This window comes from Mus pahari, chromosome 23 (genome assembly GCF_900095145.1).
Source record: "Mus pahari chromosome 23, PAHARI_EIJ_v1.1, whole genome shotgun sequence".
Taxonomy (NCBI): domain Eukaryota; kingdom Metazoa; phylum Chordata; class Mammalia; order Rodentia; family Muridae; genus Mus; species Mus pahari.
The window spans coordinates 13116922-13138181 of record NC_034612.1 but is presented as its reverse complement, the minus strand read 5'-3'; the positions used below and the strand labels follow the sequence as shown (position 1 = coordinate 13138181).

Genomic DNA, 21260 nt, shown 5'->3' with positions numbered 1-21260 from the left:
GCGTGGTGGCACACGCCTTTAATCCCAGCACTTGGGAGGTAGAGGCAGGCGGATTTCTGAGTTTGAGGCCAGCCTGGTCTACAGAGTGAGTTCCAGGACAGCCAGGACTACACAGAGAAACCCTGTCTCGAAAAAACCAAAACCAAACCAACCAAAATTGCTGGGGAGGCTAGCTTGACTATAGTCTGACCCAGTTCAGAACCCACAGACAGGGTCAGAATTTACAACCCACTTCTAACCTTGAGACTTAGGGCAAAATCAAGTGGAGACCAAATGGGCAGTGTGGCATGGTGTCTCCTGATTTCAGTCCCTGCACTCGAGGAGCCTGAGGCCAGGAGACAGAAATTCTGGGCCAGCCTGGGCTAAGGAATAAAACAATCTCAGAAGCAAACCGACCCCCAGAGTTCTGAGTGGTCTATCTCCCCTTCCCCTCCAGTCCCCGAGCTTGGCCAATCCACTTTCACCGCAGAGAAGGGGCTGGGGGTGGGGGGAGAGCAAGAGAGACGGCGTAGCTGTAAGAAAAGTCAGTATATTTATGGTTTGCTTTATAAAAGTTACTATAATACAATGGTACATAGTATTGAATTCACAAAAGTATGAACAAATATTTACAGCAAGACACACCCACAACGGAAACATTTCTCTTCAAAAACAAGTTACATACAGATGACAGAGTCTATACGCACAGACAACCCTAAAATTTATTGGTTCTCTTCTTTGCAGGGGCAGGGAGAGGAGAAAAAAAAAAAAATCAGAAACCCCTGACCCTTCAAAAGCAAGAGATCTACTCAATGATAACAAAAGCTTTCAATGGGCCCACAGATCAGTATTGCAAACCCTTCCTGGGGTGCTGGGGGGTGGGTGGGGAAGAGAAGCCAGGGGTTTGGGAAAGGGTCAGCTCAACACCTCACCCTAAACTGAAGTCAAGGTTAATGCATGTGGATCCCATGCCGGGGGCTCAGTGAGGCCCTGCCAGGGACCAGGCAGGTCTTCCCTGGCATCTGGGCGTCTTCATCCCTTTGTGATGGATGTCAGTAGGGAAGAGGAAGAAAGCTCCCGGCGAGCCGGGCGGCACGAGGAACTCAAATTAAGCCATCTCTACAATACTATTCTTCTTGTGAAAAATAATTTTTTTTTCTCGTTTGCACAATTATGCAGACAACTGCACGTGGAAGAGTAGGTGGGCGATGTGCCCAGGTGCCCCTTGTGTCTTAATTGCCAATGGTAATAATCCTCTTGACCTTCAGACTTAGTGGGCACAGTCTCAAACACAGAGGGCCTGTGGAAAATTTTTAAAAAAGAAAAAAAAAAAAGAAAGAAAAAGAAAAAACCACAACAAAACCACCAATGACAGAGAAAGAGAAAGGGAAAAACAAAACAAAACAAAACAAAAAAAACCACAATTCTTTGTACAGAATTTACATGATAAGAAAGCTTGACACAAGCTGAGGTACCAAGAGGCTCCTGCCGCCTGGTCCACGGGTGGGGTCAGCCCCACCCGGAGCACTTCATCTTGGTGAGGACTCTGGGGTCACAACAGTCACGGTCCAGAAGTATTTACATGTCTGCTCTGCTTTCCGGGGAGGGGGGATGGGACTTGCTGTTACTGTGTGTGTCTTTTTGTTGTTGGTGGTCGGTTTGCTTTTTTTTTTCTTTTTTTTTCTTTTTTATGTACAAAGAAATGAGAAAAAAAAAAAAAGTCTTCCCACTTGTTTCTACAAGAAACAAAGTTCCCAAGGATAAAAATCTGTTATGGCAGTCTATCTACAGGGATTGGTTCGGAACGCCAAAATAATAATTTTCTTCCCTTCAGTTTGATTTTATACACGAGAGAAGAAAAAAAAATTCATGGAAATTAACCCTGAAGAGGATGGGGGTGGGGTGGGGGTAGGAGCTGTCCAAGATGGAGATTTAATATCATTTCCAAGATCATCTTCCTTTCTCTGGGAGAAACCACCTGCTCGCTATGGAAATAAATACGCCCTGGCCTCCTAGGCGGGGGGGGGCCTCCAGCAGGGTGACATGGGTGTTGGGGGGTTGGGGTAATGGGGTGAAGCTTATCAACAACAAAAATGTCACATGCGTACGGTCAGACAACCCGTAATGGCAGGGCTGGGGGGAGGCCCTGAGGGCCCTGACACCCTCTGCACCCGGGCAGAGCCAAGGTGGCCGAGAGTGGAAACACCCATCCCAGCGCCCCCACCGCACTGGGGACACCCTGGGAGGCTCCATCGTTGCTGGCATCCGAATGAGAAAGTAAACATTGAACCCAAGGATTTGGGGGAGGGGGGTGGTAGGTAGGGCAGCTGGGAGTCCCCAGAGAGGAAGTTCCTGTCTGGGACCAGCTTGGCTCCCCCAAAGGGAAAGGGGCATCCTCAACCACGGGGGGGGAGGGGGGGGCAGGGACAGACTGGGGAACAGGCCGGGAGAAACTGTGGGGTCTGCTCGCTGCATCCACGGGCAGGGAGGGGCCTTGCGGGTCTGTAGTGTTCTGAGGTTGAGGCCACGGGAGCCCCCTCCTCCTGCAGCACCTAGTCCAGGGTCAGCCTGGACCCTGGGCCCACACCCAGTTTCACTGAGGCCTCCGGATCCCCCACTGGGCTCCTCCTCTGATTCTGCCTTCACATTTTCAACGGTTAAAAAAAAAAAGTCTTTTCTTCGGACAAGGAAGAAAACAAAGAGGAGACACAATACCACAGAGCAGCATTCTCGGGGGCGGGGGAAAAAGACTGAGGCTGGAGCCAGGGAGGGAAGACAGACGGACGGACGGACGGGGAAATGGAAAGCCGGATACACAAGGATACAAAGCCTGCGTGCGAAGAGCATCTATAAAACGGAAAGACGCAGGTGGAGAGAGACAGAGAAGCCCTTTCCCGCTGCGGGGCTGGGGCTGCGGGTGGGTCCTGGGATAGTGTTGGGGGGCGCCAGGCCCTAGTGCGGCTGCTGGGGAGAAGGACAGCACCTGAAGTGGGTGGGTGGGGGTGTGGAGCCTGGCCCAGGGCGAGCGAGGGTCCTCCTGGGCTCCGGCTGACATCCTCGGCCTTTGGCACGCGGGGACTAGTTGAGGGTCCCCCGGCAGTTCTCGGAGCCACAAAGGCAGGGGATCTTGACGTCCTCGATCGGGAACTTGTAGTCGTACGTGATCTCCTCGTTGACGTTGATGTGCTGCTTAGAGTAGATGACAATCTTCTTCTGGGACTCCACCGTGATCACCTTGGCGTAGCAGTTGGGCTGCAAGACAGGGTGGTGACGCGGTTAAGACGGGTCGGGGGGGCCCCCACCTCGCCAGGGAGATATGGAAGCCAACCAAGCCTGACTCCTGGGTTTCAGCGCCAGCTTGGATCTCTGGCTAGCTCCTTCCAAGACCGGCTAGCTCCTCCCATGACCGGCTAGCTCCTCCCATGACTGGCTAGCTCCTCCCATGACTGGTACTAAATAAAAAAGATGCAGAGGCCAGAGGGATAGCTCAGCCTTTAATAAGATTTGCAACTCTTGCAGAGGACCTAAGTTTAGTTCCCATCCTCCACAGGGTGGCTCACAGCCACCCCCTAACTCCAGAGTTATGTGCTCTCTTCAGGCTCCTCTGGGTACCAGGAACACACGCAGTGTACATACATACATACCTAGTAAAACATCCATACACGTTTAAAAAACAACTAAGTCTTTAAGGAGGACAATTATTCCTCATCAGACATACTGCAGAAGATGCCTGAATCTGTACTTCTACTTAGGTGTCCTTTCTGAGCCCTCGATAAGGGGTCTATAAATGGTAGGCCCTACTTGCCTGCTTTAGTAAATGAAGTTTTATTGGCACAGTCTTGCTGTTTTTCATTGGCCTATCACTTGTGGCTGTTTGTAAACAGCCACTACAGAGATCAGCAAGCTCACCAAGTCCTCCCTCTCTCTAAGTCCTCCCTCCCCTCAAGTCCTCCCTTCTAGCTGGCTCTGGCTCCTCCCCATCATGTCCCTACTTCTGTCGCCATCACTCACCTGGCTGGCATCAGTGCTACAACAGTGTCTCCTTAGCCTGCAGCTTCCCAGAATTCTGTTCCCACCTCCCCAGCACGGGTACCCCACCACACCCCTTTTATGTGGGTTCTGGAGGCTGAGCTCAAGTCTCTGCGCTTGCCAGGAAACCAATTTACCAAACAATGAGACCGATTACCGATTGCCAATTGTCAATTGGCGACTGCCGATTACCGTATTACTTATGTTATCTTGGCTAGTCCAGAGCTCACTACGTAGACCAGGCTAGCTCACAGAAATCCACCTGCCTCCATCTCCTAAATGCTGGGTTTAAAGGTGCGTGCCACCACACCCGGCCTCAGCCCACCTCTTGAGCACCTTCTGTCTTTCATATGACTCCAGAATTCCCGCTGCGCCCATTGTACAGACATAACAACTGAACTCAAGAGAAAAGCTTCTTATCCAGGCTTCTCATCTCCTCTCTCCCTCCCTGTCACCTGTGGGTCAACTGGAGCCTGGAAAGGACACTGAACATCACTGCAGTGCCTGGGATCCTGGGTCCTTGGTACAGAGGTGGGGACACCCCGGTCCCTCACTGGGCACTTACATTGCAGCTGTGGTTAATAAAGCGTGCAAAGTTGCCGCACTTGGTGGCATCGATGATGGTGTCGTGGTCTACTCTGAACATGTAGCTGCTACCGATGCCTTCGTCCTCATACCGTTTCTCCCTCATGTCTGCGATCACCTGGTGGCAGAAAGAGCCTTAAGTCTGGGCCTGCTCCACACCCCCGCCACCCCTCACCAGCGCCCTAGGCAGCGCCTACCTGGCGGATGTTCTGGCCCACGTACTCGATGACCATCTCGTCAGCAGCAATTGGCTCCATGGCAAACAGGCCCCAGTCATGAATGTGGCTCTTACAGAATTTGAGCTTCTTCTTCCGAAACTAGGGGACATGGGAGGAAAGGAGGGAGGGACAGGCTGAGTGAGGACTCTCAGGTCCCACGGCTGACCTGGCTGCCCCAGAGGAGGTCTAGCCTCACCTTGAGCTGGTTGAACTTGAGCAGGTCACTGTCACAGCTGCCGGTGAAGGAGGACAAGAGACGCCTCTGCTCAGACCGCCGCTCTGAGCCTGCCCGAGTAGAGGCATGGGGCTGGGCTGGGATACTCATACCCTGCTGGCACAACGGGGGTGTGACAAGTCAGAAAGGGACAGACGTGGTGGCCCTGTCACGCCCTCCCCCCTCCTGGCTTCGAGCATCTGTCTTCCTATCAGCCTCGGTTTCTTAGAGGCAAGGTTTAACTTTTCTTTGTAGCCCTGGCTGTGCCTGGAACTCTTTCTGTAGACCAGGCCTGCCTCCACCTCCTGAGTGTTGTGATTAAAGAACTGCGCCTGCCTCTGGGTTGGAGAGATGGGTCAGTGGTTAAGAGCACTGACTGCTTTTCCTGAGTTCAATTCCTAGCAACCACATGGTGGCTCACAAGCATCTGTAATGGGATCTTCTGGTGTGTCTGAGGATACACTGTACTTATATAAACAAAATAAATAAAAAAAGAAAAGAAAGTACACTGCCACCGCCCGCCTCCTATCAGCACTTTGAAGTGCTTTTGTTTTTCTCACAACTGAGCCCTCCCCCAAGCCCCCTGCCTCCCCCTCTTATCAAGATCCTTTCTATTCTCTGTGGTCTCTTCCTACTGTTCTATGTGGCTTCCTCCCTCCTCCCTCTGATCCACCGTGACCTTCTCAGACCCCCTTGGACTCGCCAACCTCCCTCTTATCCATAGCATTTGTGCCTGGTCCTGGGTTTGCTTGAATATTCCCCCCACACCATGAGAAAATAGCTGTTTTATTCATTGACGCCCAGTATGTGCTGAACAGAGACTGGGTGCATCGGGGGTGGGAGCCAACTTTTTGGGAATGTATTTATGTCGAATGTTAAAACCATTTGGGACAGGACTGGAGAGATGGCTTGGTGGTTAAGAGCACTGACTGCTCTTCCAGAGGTCCCGAGTTCAATTCCCAGCAACCACATTATGGCTCACAACCATCTGTAATGGGATCTGATGTCCTCTTCTGGTGTGTCTGAAGACAGCTACAGTGTACTCACATACATTAAATAAATATTTAAAAACAAAACAAAAAAACATTTGGGACTCTCGATTCCCCACAGAATAAAAGGCAGGCGTTCTAAGAATTCTGCGATAGCGTCTACCTACGTAGCCCAGACTTCCCTAGAAGCTCCGAGCCCTGCCTGTCCCCTCTTACAGGCCAGAAGGACGCTGCCTGAGCCCTGCCTGACTCTGAGCCCGGACTTAACACAGGCCCTGCTCACACGGTACCTGGGTGTCCATGGGGGGCTCGTCTGTGCTGGCACGGCTGCTGTTGAGGTATCTCAGCTTGTCTTTCTTGTCGATGGTGTAGAAGCCCTCGCTTCGGGCGCAGCCTGTCACGTGCTCGCGGATACCGTCCTCCCGCTTCTTTTTCTTGGCCGAGGAGAGGCTGGTGGGTGGGTGTGAGTCAAGGGCCACATGGACATTCTCGGAGATTTCCCCCCTCCTGGTCCCTCTGCCTGGCCTCCCCAGCCTCAGACCCCTCCCTACGGGCAAGGATGCCCAGGTCCACCACCCACCTCAATGCCACCTGGCCAGTCCTGATCATCTGCACTTAGACGCCTGGCACTAGTCATGTTTCTTACTACTTCCTGCTCCTCACTGGAAGATAGGGGCAATGAGGAATCTATGCACAGAGTACCCTGGCAGAGAGCCTGGGGCAGCAAATGCTGTGTGACTTCTAGCCTCTCGCAGTCATCAGTGTCTCCCTGTGTTAAATGAGACTTCTAACTACCCTGTATTTTATTGGGGATTCAGTTCAGCCAGGCAGAGCCTCGCTGAGGGATCAGCTTCGTCTCCTGCTGTTATGTTTACACTTATGTCTGGATCTGAGACCAGCTCAGCTACCTCTGGGAGTGAGGCAGGCCTGGCAACCACTTGATAGGTGATGGTGACCATACTACTGCCTCCTTGGGACCAGGACTGTGACATCACCCAAGATGGGATGCCTAGAGGGGCCTCCCGCTCCTGAGGGATGCGGACCCCCACATCTGGCAGGATATAGGGATGGTAGACCCAGAGTGTGTCATTCAGCCAGTCCATGCCATTGTCCTGCTGCAGCAGGCGCTCATAGGTGACACACAGGAAGCGGATGTCCTCCTCGTCGATACCACCGTTCCAGATGTCGTACAGGATGGTCATCTCCTCAAACTCTGAGCGGGGCCGGAAGAGAGGCTGGGGTGGTGAGGGTTCGGGCGAGGCCGACGGGGCCACCATGTCTTCGTGCCGCTTCTTGGGTGGCCGCCGCCACGGTCCCCGCACCTTGGCCAGGTCCACGTACTCTTCAGTGACCTCGTCACGGCGAGGTCCTGGGGGAATAGCTTCAGAGGGCCATTGGTTGTCCAGCTCCTTGAAGGGTAGCTTGGTGGATTCAACAGGTGGTGGGGGTGGAGGCGGGGGAGGCTGGGGNGGGAGGGGCGGTGGGGGCGCTGGGATCCCCGTGTTCCGGAAGTCCAAGGTCACGGCCCGAGGGTCATGTGCGCTAGGGAAAATGGGGGCCGGCGGCTGGCCTGGCAGGAGCAGAAGGTCCCTCCCAAGGGCAGGTCCCGGTGGTGGCCGGACCAAAGGCCCATCCAAGGACAGCATGGACGGTGGGGATCGCCGGGGCCGGCCTGGCTTCCTCTTGATGGGGGTTGGGCAGGGAGCTAGGGTAGCGGGCAGCAGGGGAGGCAGCTGGGGAGGTGGCCGAGGCTGGGCCCTCAGGACCGGGACAGGCAATGCTAGAGGTAAGGGCAGAGGCAGGGGAAGTGGGAGGGGCAGGCCAGTTTCCAGGAGCACTGGGGAGGCCAAGGGGCCGGCACGCTCATCTCTCCGACCAGTTGGGAGGGGACAGACAGGCAGAAGCAAGGGTCCACTGGGCTCAGGGAAGGTAGGTGTGAAGCTGAAGTCCCGACCAGGTGTCCGTGGAAGGCCCCCACTGCTCAAGCCGGGGGACGGGGATGGATACGAGAACGGGCTGCCAGGCACCTGCGGGGAGCTCAGGGACAGGCCACTGCTGCCCCCTGACAGTGGGGGCTCCCCACCTGGGGTGGCTGGCACTGTCTCTGTACTCTGTGACTTGGCCAGGCTGCCACAGAGGCCTGGGGTACGTGGAGGCTGGTCCTCGGGGGGAGGCTCCAGGGGAACGGGAGGTTTGGGGGGCTCTGGGGTCTCAGGCTCAGGTGGTGGGCTGGGTGGCCGGAGCAGTCGAGGGGGCGGGAATGGCGGCTGCAAGGGCAAGGAGAGCATCGGAGGGGGCTCGGGCTCCACGTCCAGGTCTGACTCTGTGGAAAGGGAGGCAAAACCAGATATGGTCACTTCATTCAAACCTCTCTCAGAGAGCCTTCTCTCCTTTTCTTTCTTTTTTTTTTTTTGGGTGGGGGGCGAGGGGGAGTTTCAAGACAGGGTTTCTCTGTGTAGCCCTGGCTGTCCTGGAACTCACTCTGTAGACCAGGCTGGCCTCGAACTCAGAAATCCGCCTGCCTCTGCTGGGATTAAAGGCGTGCGCCACCACGCCCAGCTGAGAACCTTCTCTCCTTACTGACCTTCTACGTGTTTACCGCGCAGACACTTCTACGCGAGGCCCTTCAGTAACCAGCCCAGGGTCAGGGACCCAGAAGGGGTTTCTGTAAGTGCCAAGAAGGGTAATTGCTAGCTTTCCCCACGTCTGCCAAGCTATGTTCATGTGGCTAGAGTACAGACAGCTCAGCGGTACGGTACTCGCCTGGCATATACCCACAAGGTCTTGAGTCTGGACTCCAGAGAAGGAAACACTACTTTGTCCCTGAGGCCCACCGGATTCATGGTGGAACAAAATCCACATCTGAGTCCCTGACGGTCTGCACGGACTTCTGGCCTTTACCTCCATTCTTTTGGGATCTAATTTTCCCCAGTGCATTTGCTATAACCAACCTGTCTCTCTGACCGAGTATATGTGCTTTCATGGGACAAGTATCTTTGTCCACTTGATCTACTATTTTATTAAGAACGTCTAAAATGGTGCTGGAGCCACAGAACCATCTCGCTGAGATACTGTTTAAAGAGCTGTGGTCTGTACTCAGTCAACAGCGATACATTATACAAAATCTACAGTTGGCTTCCCTCCCCCCCACCATCTCATAAGGTACAGACTAACCACATTCAGCTATGTTAAATATTCTGAAGTGTTAAAACGAATTATAATTAACTAAAGGTACTGATTCCCCAGAGGCGGTGCTCAGTGGCAACACTGTCTGGTGGAGACCGTTTCTGCCATTGCAGGTACTCCCATCCCAAAGGGGGGGTGGGGGGGTTCTGCTGAGGCTCTTCCAGAAGACTGAGGACTGGTTCTGATGGAAAAAGACACTACCCAGCTTTCTGCCACACATGCCCCACCCGACTCCCACCCAGGAGGTTGCAGATTACCTGGACCATGTTCCAGCGGTGATGGGGGTTGAACATCTGTCTCCTGGGCAGGGAGCTCTGGAGAGAGCAGCATGTCCCCTTGTGTGCTGCGGCTTGGCTCTTCTGGGGGCTCTGGGCTCCCTTCCAGCTCCCGAGCACCCATGGGTAACGGAGGCTCCTCTAGCTCAGGAGCCTGCATCTCAGGGGCTTCGTCCTCAGCCTCAATGTCCACTTCCTCCTCGGTGCCCAAGGACTCCCTCATGGGGCCTCGTGGGCCCAGAGGCACTTCTGCCCTGTCCTGCTCAAAGTCCAGGCCACCCGCTGGAGGCATGCTCTCTTCGGCCATCGCTACTACCGTGGCTGCAGCCATTGCAGTCTCTTTCTCCTCCTCCTCCTCCTCTTCCTCCTCCTCTTCCTCCTCCTCTTCTTCCTCCACCCCAGGTACGGTCATCTCCTCTTCGTCCTCCGAGGATGAAGATGAAGACTCGGACTCGGAACTGGATTCAAACTCAGACGATCCAGAACTTTCACTGGATGAGGAGGACGACTCAGCCGGGGCCTTTGAGGTGGTGATACTCTCTGCCTCCTCTGGATGAGGGACACAAGTTGGGCAGGGTCACTTCACAGCCTGGGTGGCTCCTGCTCCCTGCTAGGTATTTCCCCAAAAGGCCTGGAACAGGAAGCCCTTTAAACTACTCCTCAATAGAAAAAGGAGCCAGGTGAAATTAACATAAGACTGTACATTTGGAAGTGAACAATCTTGGCATCCCACCCCCTCCACTTAGTTCTTGGCACTCCCATCAACAGTCAACCTCTTTCAGCCGCCCTCCACCCAGCACCCCTCCCCAACCCAGACCCGGTTCAAGTACCCCCACTGATCTATTTCCTGGGCCTCTGGACTCTCCCAGTCTTGTTATTTGGTATAGCTGGGATCCTAATACAGGAGGAGGTATGTGCTTTAAGGAACACACCTCTCAAAAGCATTAAAATACTGGTTCCCCCAATGTCAGTGACTGATGTCGCATCTTGAGAGCTTCCCTCTTACCTTCCTCTGAATCTCCATTGTCCTTCTCGCTGGCTTCTGACATCGGTGCACCCTGATCATCGATGTCTGAATCAATCTGGTCATCGCTGTCGTCGTCATCATCCTGGGGCACAGGGACAGAGGGACACAGGTGAGCTTGAGGCCTGTGCCTGAGCACCCAGCACCCAGGAGACTCTGAACCAGACCTTATCAGAGCTGGAGGAAGATGAGGGTGAGGATATGCGGCTCCTGGGACCTTCCTCTTCCTCCTCTTCCTCTGCTTCCTCCTCCTCTTCCTCCTCCTCCTCGGTGCTTTCCCGATCCTCTTCTTCCTTGTCTGAGGCAGAGGATGAGGGTGAGGTGGTGGAGGATCCGGAGGATGAGGACGCTGAGGAAGAGGAGGACACGGACAAGGACTCCTTCTCATCCTCCTCCCCGCCGCTGTCCAGCTCCAGGGGCCGTCCTGGCCGGCGTCGCACACCCACGCTTTTGGGGTCCCGCTTGGTGAGTTCGCAGGGGGTGTCAGCTATGTCCCGCTCCCGCTCCCGCTCCGACTCTGCGGGAACAGAAGGAGTTATGAGCGGGGGTGCAGATATGGGGAGGAGGGGGAACCAACAGCCAGCCAGCAGCAGAGAGCACCGACCTTCATCTTCCTCGTCCACAGAGGTTGAAGGCCGCAGCCGCTTCTGGTCACCAGAAGAGGCCGTGTCCGGCGGTTCCTTCCTCTTGACCTTGAAGGAGGGCAGGCGAATGGCGCCCCGCAGTCCAATGCCCAGGCCTAGGCCCTCGTAACCCAGGCCCTCACCCTTGCCCCATGACTCCAGCAGACAGGAGGCGATTCGGTCTTTGGGCTTTGGCCTATCCTCGTCCTTGTGCTCGCCGGACTTCACGGGAGTCAGTGAGGCCTGGGACAGGAGAGAAGGGGACAGTGACCAGAGTCCGAGGCATTGCTGCTGCCCCCTGCAGGCAGCCTTAGGTAATGGCACACTTTCTTCCCATACACTGGGCCACAACCTCCCTCTCTTCTCAGGGTTCTAGAGTCCACTGTCCCTCTATGGTGGCTTCAACAACACTACCACAGCTGCAGTTTTTGGAGCATGGCCTCCACATGGGGATGGGGGCAGGAATGAGAGCCGTGCGCTGCAAGGACATATCTGCATCACTACCACAGACATGAAGGTCCAATTTCCCTGTGCTGTGTGGTCCCAGGGTGTAACAAACAGTTCACAGTGTCTACACAGCGGCCCCGATATACCCATTAACAAAAGGAATGGAGTTCTTTCAGAAATTAATTGGAACCAACTTTATCTCTTGAGCTAGTGCTTCTAAAAAAAAAAAAAAAAAAAACCGGCCATGGAGGTTACCTGCCTTTAGTTGGAGCACTTGGGAGGCAGAGGCAGGTGGATCTGAGTTCAAGGCCAGCAGAGAAATGATATCTTGAAAAACCAAAACAGCAAAACCAAAACCAAATGAAACAGGGAGGGGGGGGCAAGAGACTGCTCAGTGGTTAAGAGCGTTAAGAGTGCTGGCTGCCTTTACAGAAGATCTGGGGTTCTAGTCCCAGCAGCCATATGGCAGCTCACAACCATCTGGAACTCCAGTTTCAGGGCATCCAATGCCTGCCTCTGTGGAGCGGCAGGCAGTCACTCGCTGCACTTACATACATAGAGGCAAAAACACCCATTACATAGAATACCACCAACAATCAACCAAACACCGCTAACCACAACAGAGCTGGATCTGGTGGCACACACTTGGGAGATGGGAGCATTTAAGGACAACTTTGATTTTGGCTCCATAGCAAAATTGAAGCCAACCTTAGTTGTTATAGGAGACCCTATTCCAAAATTAAAAAAAAAAAAAAAAAAAAATTCAAACCCAAGTTCCTAGCCTTTTGAATCTGTTACATAATTTCCTTTAAAAGTTATTTTTTTGTATTTTGGTTTCCTCTGTGTAGCCCTGGCTGTCCTGGAACTCACTCTGTAGACCAGGCTGGCATAGAACTCAGAAGTCAGTCTGCCTCTGTCTCCTGAGTGCTGGGATTAAAGGCCTGCGCCACCACTGCTGGGCAAAAGCTTATTTTTATTTCATGTGTACACTGCTGGTCTTCATGTATGTCTGTGTGCCATGTAAGTCTGGTACCTATGAAGGCCAGAAGAGGGAGTTGGATCCCTGGAACTGGATTAACAGCTTTGGCCTGCCATGCAGTTGCTGGCAAACCGACCTGGTCCTCTCCAAGAGTAGCCAGTGCTTATGAGCTGCTGAGGCATCTCTCTAGCCCACTTCTGTGGTTTGTGCATGGAGCTGTGTCGCTAAGGCTGGCCTTAAATCCCTGACATTCTCGGCAAGAGTGGTGGGAGTATCCCCCATGTGCAGGGTGACAGGGGGGCTTCGCTTCTGGCTCAGACACGGACCATAGCTTAAAGAATTAATTCAGGGGCTGGTGAGATGGCTCGGTGGGTAAGAGCACCTGACTGCTCTTCCGAAGGTCCGGAGTTCAAATCCCAGCAACCACATGGTGGCTCACAACCACCCGTAACAAGATCTGACTCCCTCTTCTGGAGTGTCTGAAGACAGCTACGGTGTACTTACATATAATAAATAAATAAATAATTCTTAAAAAAAAAAAAAAGAATTCAGAGGGCTGGAGAGATGGCTCAGCGGTTAAGAGCACTAATTGCTCTTTCAGAGGTCCTGAGTTCAATTCCTAGAGACCATATGGTGGCTCACAACCATCTGTAATGGGGTTGGATGCCCTCTTCTGGTGTGTCTGGAGACAGTGACAGTGTACTCACATACACAAAATAGATAATTCTTTAAAAAAAAAAAATTATTTAGAGTTGGGGATACATCTCAGCTAGAAGAGTGCTTGGCAGGCATGAAGCCTTCGGTTTCACTGCCAGGGTCTGCTAAACTGTGTGTGGTGGGGCTTACTTGGGACCCGAACCCCTCCAGAGGTGGAAGCAGGAAAATCCTCAGTTCACAATCACTATTACAAAGGGAAATTGAGGTTAGCCTGGGTTAGAGACTGGTTTTAGTGGGTTTGTTTGTTTGTCTGTCTGTTGTTTTGTTTTTGGAGACAGGGTTTCTCCGTGTAGCCCTGGCTGTCCTGGAACTTGCTATGTAGACCAGGCTGGCCTTGAACCCACAGAGCTTCCACCTTCCTCTTGGTCCTGAGTACCAAAATGAATGGTGTCCATCAGCTGGCTTCAGTAAGTATTTTACTTAAGCATAAAACCAGGTATAGCTTTAATTAAAATGAGACTGTCTACAGTGTGTGAGAGAGAACCAGGTGAGGTAATCATGCGTCTTTAAAGCCGGGACTCAGGAGGCAGAGGCAGGAGGATCTCTGAGTTTGAAGCCAGCCTGGGCTTTACAGCCAGGGCAACATAGTGAAACCCTGTCTTAAAAACCACCGCCACCGGGCAGCGGTGGCGCACACCTTTAATTAACCCCAGCGCTTGGAAGGCAGAGGCAGGCGGAACTCTGTGAATTCTAAGCTAGCAAGGCCAGCCTGGTCTACAGAGTGAGCTCCAGAGAGCCAAGGCTGGTCAGGGAAGACTCCAACGAAACAAAACAACAACAAACCTGCCTGCATCGCTATTACTTCAGTGTTCACCCAAAGGTGGTGGCTCAAGGCTCTGACATATGGGGTTGAAAGGACAGAGGAGAACTGGACAAAAAACAGAGCCATTTTCGGAGCTTGGGCACTTTAAGTTATGGACGAAGTAGCTTTAGGTAGCGGTGACTGTTACTCATCCCAGGGGGGCCAACCCAATTCAAGTAAAGGATGATAAAGAACTGTGTGGCGGGCAGTTGTCTGGTTTTATGACCCCGTAATATGAGTCCTGACAGGCCGCACTTACCTCCCTGCCTGCAGAGAACAAGTTCCTACTCAGAGCTCCCTAAAGTGCAGGGCAGGGAGGGACGGCAAAAGTGGTGCGAGCCCTCCTCTGCGGCTGGGGTGGGAGCAGCGTGGACTAGGGGCAAGGGGAGCCGCTGAGGCCTCCCTTTTGGTTAGTTGATCGCTATTTGCTTTTGTGAGGCACAGGGTCTCAATATGTAACCCTGGCTGGCCTTGAACTCACAGAGCTCCTGCAGCCTCCACCTACTCCCAGTGCTGGCGTTAAAGGTGTGAGGCGACTCTCAGCTTAACTGAGAGGATTTAAAACACTAAAGCCAGGTAAGTGCCTGTCCCTGTAGCTACTATGGCACAGACTGAGACTCCACCTCTTAAAGGAAAAGGATTCAGGACAATGTCCCTCCCCTCCGTTGTATAGGTCAGTTACGGATCACTTGTGAAGGTCTGGATAGACGCCTCCAGGGAAAAGGGCAGGTGGAGGTCCCCACAAGGCCAGACTTTGTGCCAAATGTATCAGGAGAGAAAAGGAAGGTGAATCAGGTGACAGAGGTCTCAGCTGTGGGACCACCTGGACTGGCAGCCACTGGTCAGGGAGTCACTGGGTGCGCCTGAAACTCAGTGTGGGCCAATGAGGAACTGTGTCTGATATGTAATGTCTCCTCTTAAACGGGGAGAGCCACATGCAGCCAGCGGCCATGGGTTCAGCCTGCATCGTCAGCTTATCTATCTTTCTTCCTATCTATCTATCTATCTATCTATCTATCTATCTATCTATCCATCCATCCACCCACCCACCCACCTTTCTATCAGTCTATCTGTCTACCTATCTACCTACCTATCTATCTACCTACCTACCTACTTATCTTTCTATCAGTCTATCTGTCTGTCTGTCTGTCTGTCTGTCTATCTAGGTTTTTCAAGACAGGGTTTCTCTGTGTAGCCATGTCTGAACTGACTCTGTAGACCAGGCTAGCCTGAAACTCAAGAGATCCACCTGCCCCTGCCTCCCAAGTGCTGGGATTAAGGACGTGCGCCACCACCGCCCCCCAGCTTGTCAGCACTTCTTAAAGGAGTGTCAGGCTGGCTGTAGAAGCAACCACCCGTCCAGTAACACATCTTCAGAAAAAAGGATGCCTAATCCAGTTCCTGCCGGCGCTCTCTTGACCCTAAGGGGCTCCCTGAGCATGCACCTACATACCTTGGCCATCCGCTCCTTCTTGTCCCACCACTCGTCAAAGGCCCGGAAGGCCACCACCTCTACCATCTTGCGATTGAGATCACGCTTCATAATGGCCTTAAGCTCCTTGAGCACTACCAGCAGGACCCCATCCACCGTGGCCTTGTGCGGGTCCTCTTGACGTGGTATGTAGCCCGGTGGCGGCACGGAGGGGTCAAACTTGGGCAGGGGTGGCCAGTGCTGTCCACGTCCTGGGCCACTGTTGCTCAGGGAGAATGGGCTCCGGTAGGGGGGCAAGTTGACAAACTGCAGCCCAGCAGAAGCGGCGGCGGCTGCAGCAGCCATGAAGGGTGGGTAGGGACAAGCACCCTGGCCCGTCATGAGCCGGCTTAACATCTGTGTTTGCATCTGGAAGGACATGGGCATGCCACCCCACTGGCCACCCAGCACATGGCTCATGTCCACCTGCATCACAGGAAACAGTCCCGGTGGGAAGGGCGGCAGCGGTGGAAGGATGGGTGGTGGTGGGACACCCGGTGGCGCTGGCAAGGGTGGCGGGGGCACTGTCACTGCAGGATGGGCTGGTGGTGGCGGTGGTGGTGGTGGAGGCAGAGGTGGGGGCATGGGGAAGCCAGGTTGTGGTGGGGGTGGGGGAGGGGGCGGGGGTAATGGAGGGAAGCCAGGGGGCGGGGGCAGGGGCAGGCTTGGAGCCAGCACGTTGGGGGCCACAGCCCCGGCCCCTGGGGTCACCACCATGGGCTTGGGGCAGTCAGCGCTGGTGATGGGGGCCGAGGGCATCTCATCATCTGAGATTTCCATGTCCTCTCCTGAGGACTGCTGGCCCTGGAAGAGAGCAGGGTGGGTTCTGTAAGCATTTCCCACGTACCAAGGATTTGGAGGCTTGGAATCAGGGGATCAGTGGGGGGGGGACTCCCAGCTGCCGGCCAGACCTCCGGGCACATCAGTCAACCATTCCAAACGATACTTTTCCCCTTGGTACAAGGGGCATCCAAAATAGCCATTCCCTTGGCACCTGTGTGCCAGGCACTGTTCTAGATGTGGTGAACCCAAAAGTGACTGAGACAGCCGCCAAGTCTTGATGTGTATGGAGCTGAACTTCTAAAAAAAAAAATGGTGGCGGTGAAACATAAGGGGAATGAGAGCTCTCAGCATGGAGAAGGGGGAAGGCTGGGAGAGGAGGGGACACGGTGTGGGGAGAACTCCTCAGAGGTCTGAGAGATCGCAGGAAAGAGTTAACACTCGCTGGTGCCAGGAAAATGTATATGCATTAGCCAGTTCTTAGACCAATTCTGTCTCTCCACTTCTACTAAGGAGGAAAGGCTTAAGTAACTTCCCCAAGACCATGCAGCCAATAAGAGACACAGCCGGGGATTTGAAACAGGAAGTGGCTCCCCAGCCTGGCTTCAGCCAGTGTGCTGGCTTCACTGTGGCCAGCAGGGCCTTGTGCAAAAGGTACCCGCTGTGCAAGCGCTGGCAGCCTGGGTGGGGGTAGGTAGCCACATTAAGGACTCTAAGGACTCATCAATTGGGGGGGGGGGTGTCTGTTTGTTTTTGAGCTAGGGACCGAGCCCCTGGCTGTCCTGCTAGGTCAGTGCTTTTACAGCCCCAGAGCTGGGCCAGCCCGCTCCCACTGGGCCAGTTCCATCTCTTCTCACTTAAGTCTCCTTGACTTTTAGAACGGGCTGGCAAGGCTGAGAGCTACAGACATTCGTGGTCGCATCTCACAACAGATCAGGAGAAGCAGGGCTGGGGCACACGCACCAGACCCCTGCCCCCCTGCTTCCCTAAGACTGCAAGGGAGGGGGCAGGGGGAGGGGTCAAGGACAACTTGGGCCAAACTTGATGGCGGGAGGGATTCTTTTGAGAGCTGGGTCTTTGGGGACATTAGGGTCTGAGCCTAGGAACTGGAGAGAGACACTGAGATCCTTTGGTTTAGAGATGGGAGCTGGAGGGAAGGTGAGAAAGATGAGTTCCGGTCACACAAGGGACTCCTGTGTGGGTCAGACGCCCCCCTCCCCGCCCCCAACACACACACACACCTCACCCTGGGTGAAAATATTAGGAATACAAAGCTTAAGCAACAGTAAGTGCTTTGGAAGGCTCAGAGGGCGTGAGGTCAGAGGTCACACACCACCTGATGGGGAGGGCCTTGGAAGAGTCATCTGCGGGGGGGGGGGGGGGAGAGGGAGTGTCTAGACTCTCATCTCCCCTGTACACACAACGCATGTACACACAACACATCCTGAGAGCCCACTCTCAAGGTACACTTGGGAGGGCGGGCCAGGCAAGCTGAGCAAGAAGAGAAAAGAATGCCCTAACCTCAGCTCCGGACCAGCACCCAGCACCACTGTGGAGCAGCACTCAGAGGGTTAACTCCCGGCTGCTACAGTCAGCCAATCACAGGGACGCAGGCAAACTGGCTCTGCCCCCTCCCTCCCTGGCCACAGCGGGTGGGAACCAGTTGGCCAGCAGTGCCCGTGGTTCAGGCAAACTGAAGGGATACCTTGTTTCCATGGAGATGGTGAGGCAGGGCTCATACAGACCCACTCAACAGATGAGGAAACTGAGACTAGAGAGAGCGACAAGGCCTTCCTCTAGGTCACATAGTCCGTGTGACAAGGCAGCTAATTAAGGCTCTGGGGCTGAAACTTTTATTTTTTTTTTTAAACTCACCAGCCTCTGCCTCTCCTGTCCCTTCCCACCGATCCTCTCCAAGCTGCTGTTCCCTCTCTACCTCAGCCTTGTGGGGCAAGAGCTCTTACAGACTCCAAGCACGACCAGACAGCAGAACCTAAGTACTGCTCTCCCGGCCGCCAGCAGGGGGCGCCGGAGGGCCGACCTGATGCTTAGCTCTACTCTGAAGCATCTCTGTGATTCTGTCTTTAGGGTACTCCAGACTCCAGCCTTCCCATTCCTCTTCTCTTCTTATGCCCAGGGAGAGAGGGAGAGAGGGTTGGGGTGGCCCGTGCCCTCCAGCGACTCAACCCTGGACCAGGTGGCTGGCATGATAAACATCCGCCAAACCTAGGCTGCCAGAAGGGGTGGGGGGAAGGGCCTACAGCCCTAGTTAGTCAGCTCAAGTACACCTGTCAGCTCCCTCTGCCTTGACCCTTGAAGCCAGAAAACCACTTCCCCAGAACTGCTCGCAGGCTCCCAGGAGCCTCAGCCACCTGCGGCCCCACCTCCTCCCGGGCCTCCCAAAGTTCCTTTGCAGGCAGCCAGAGGGGCTTATGGAAGGGCTGGGGAAGGGAGGACGTGAGCCTGTGTCCACATGGGTCTCTAGCTGAGCGTCTACTCATTAATGCGTGCTGGGCCCTCCAGTACAAGGATCCAGGGTTGAGCCAAGAGAGATGTCACAATGATCCTCTCCCCTAGAAAACCTGGGCGGTGGAACCTTCCCCAGCCCAGCTTCGACTCTTCTTGAGACAGGAGGTCTGTCTGGGTAATTAGAGAGAGGGCAGAAAGGAAGGGCTAGGGGGTGGACACCTTCACCTGACTTATGCTCTGTTCCCCTCCAAAGCTAACCTAACCTCTTCCCCTTAAACGTTATATCCTAATGCCACCGGGAGAAGAGAAACAGACAGACCGACAGACGGACGGACTGCTGGACTGCTCCACCTGCATGCTTCCTTCTCTCTTCAGGACACCAGGCTCTGAGAGAGAACACCTGGGAGTGTTTGCTGAGCCAGCCTCACACAGCAACCCTGGCCAACCTCCAATACTCCAGAGTGACAGGACTGACTCCTAAGCCATTAACAGAGACAATGACCTGGGACCAGGAGCACAGCCTAGGGTCTCTCTGCAAACCCCACCAGAGCTCAGAACTTAGCCTGCAGTTGAAAAGTCTAGACTCTTCCAGGGAGGAGTGTTACAGGGTTCCATCGCTCCCGTGTCTTCACTAGTGAAATGTATCAAGGGGCAAAGAGTGGAAACACAGACAAAAATCAATCCCAGACAGACAGACAGACAGGCATGGTGGTACCTCATCCATCCGCTCTGAGGTCGGGGTCCTGTCTCCTGCCAGGTCCAAGTCCACCTCGGCTGTCTGGCCTAGCAGACCCATAGGGTCTGGGGGGCCTGGCTCAGGCGGGGGCCGAGGCCCCAGGCCCAGGCCCAGATCCTCATCCTCATCAGAGTCAGGCAGTGGTGTGGGGCTGATGTCCTCTAGGCCCGTGCTGGAGGGGCGCGAGGAGGGCGGCGAGGGGCCTCGGAAGCTGAGCTGCGAGTTAGTGCCAAAGTGGGTGAGCGGGGAGAGTTGGGAGGAGGAGGAGGAGATGGGGCTGCCTTCCATCTGGATCTCAGGGTCTGAGTCCTGCTCACGCAGGAAGGGGAGCTTGGTGCGTTGCTCCTTCAGCAGCATCTCGATGCGGGAGTCCAGGCTGTCGTGGGGCTTCTCTGGCCCCGCTGGAGAGGACTCCAGAGTAGGGGTGCCAGGGCTGTCACAGGGCTCAGGACTCCAGCCAAAGGTAGGCCGACCACCCAGCTCCATGCTGTTGCTGTCGGGGGGCGGGGGTCCAGGAGGGGTGCCTGGCTTCTCCTTGGCTGGAGGCTCAGCGGGCGGCAGGGGTGGGGGCGCAGGTGCCCTCCGGAACTCCCCACTGTCGCGGCTCCCGAAAGCTGCTGTGGCGGTGGGCTCCTCCGGGGGTGGAGGGAAGGGGGGTGCTGGAGTCTGGTACGGAGAGAAAGCCGATTTGAATCCAGAAGCCGTGGCTGTTTGGGCAGGAGGTGGAGTATGGGCAAACGTGGCGGCATCCTGGGACTGAGCCTTGAAGGGAGTCCCCCCACTGCTGCCAACTGTCCCAAAAGAGAGGTCCGAGGAGCCTCGGAAAGGAGCTGTGGCTCCGGCCACCGCGGCCACCGCTGAGTTGTGGACGTAATGATGTTCGTGGCGGCGGTTGTAGGCATCTGTGAACTTGCTCTCATGGCGCCTTGCCTTGAACGTGGCTGTGGGGTCCTGGCTGAAGAGGTAGGAGGGTGTGGGCTGACGGCTGGAGTAGCTGGAGTCCTGGGAGAAAGGGGTGCCCAGGCGAGGCGTGATCGGGGTGCCTTGTCCATAGGAGTTGGGTGTGTCCAGGCGGCAGCTGGAGTAAGCTGTGTCCTGGGAGAAGGGGGTCCCGCCGCTATTGGGGGTGACTGACGAGGAGCCAGAGCCGCCGCAGCCTGCAGACAGACTGCTATCCTTGAGGCGCTTCAGAGCATCTGACAGCTGGAGAGGGAAGAGATCATGGGTGTGGAGGGACGACCAAGCTGAGCAAGGCAATGGCGCCGCTTCCCACTAGAACTTTGGTGGCTAGGGAATGTGGAGCCCACAACCTCCCAGCACAAGGAAAAGAACCCGAGTGCCCAAAAGTGCTCAGGGTTTTTTGTTTTTGTTTCTCCCTGCCCCTTGGCATAGATGTTTACCCTCTGGACACAGAGAGGATAGTCCCTAATCCTGGCAGCACAAAGAGAAGACCCTGACATCTAGGTATAGGCTGCCATTTCCTTTCTGAGCCTCAGGCCATCTGACATTAAAGGGTGTGACACAGAGATGTGACCGATGACCGTGTGGTCTTGGGTTGGATGGACTGTCCTTAGAAATTCTAGAGATCTAAAAGGTGTGATACTGCCAGGCGTGGTGGCGCACGCCTTTAATCCCAGCACTCGGGAGGCAGAGGCAGGCGGATTTCTGAGTTCGAGGCTAGCCTGGTCTACAAAGTGAGTTCTAGGACAGCCAGAGCTATACAGAGAAACCCTGTCT

The 21260-nt window shown here is 54.6% G+C and overlaps 1 protein-coding gene across 1 annotated transcript in view; it reads right to left on the bottom strand.

Annotated features, from left to right (window-relative positions):
* Positions 1 to 513: 513 nt before the first annotated feature.
* The window catches only part of Setd1b (SET domain containing 1B, histone lysine methyltransferase), a 25803-nt gene continuing 5056 nt past the window's right edge, over positions 514 to 21260 (bottom strand). Inside the window, exons 6-17 of the mRNA XM_021186588.1 lie at positions 19503 to 20726; positions 15521 to 16342; positions 11104 to 11365; positions 10667 to 11016; positions 10482 to 10584; positions 9458 to 10024; positions 7078 to 8337; positions 6305 to 6471; positions 5008 to 5139; positions 4791 to 4910; positions 4574 to 4711; positions 514 to 3231 (exon numbers count right to left, since the gene is read on the bottom strand). Coding sequence (XP_021042247.1) covers positions 3058 to 3231; positions 4574 to 4711; positions 4791 to 4910; positions 5008 to 5139; positions 6305 to 6471; positions 7078 to 8337; positions 9458 to 10024; positions 10482 to 10584; positions 10667 to 11016; positions 11104 to 11365; positions 15521 to 16342; positions 19503 to 20726 — 5319 coding nt within the window. The 3' untranslated portion in view covers positions 514 to 3057. The remainder of the gene's footprint in view (positions 3232 to 4573; positions 4712 to 4790; positions 4911 to 5007; positions 5140 to 6304; positions 6472 to 7077; positions 8338 to 9457; positions 10025 to 10481; positions 10585 to 10666; positions 11017 to 11103; positions 11366 to 15520; positions 16343 to 19502; positions 20727 to 21260) is intronic.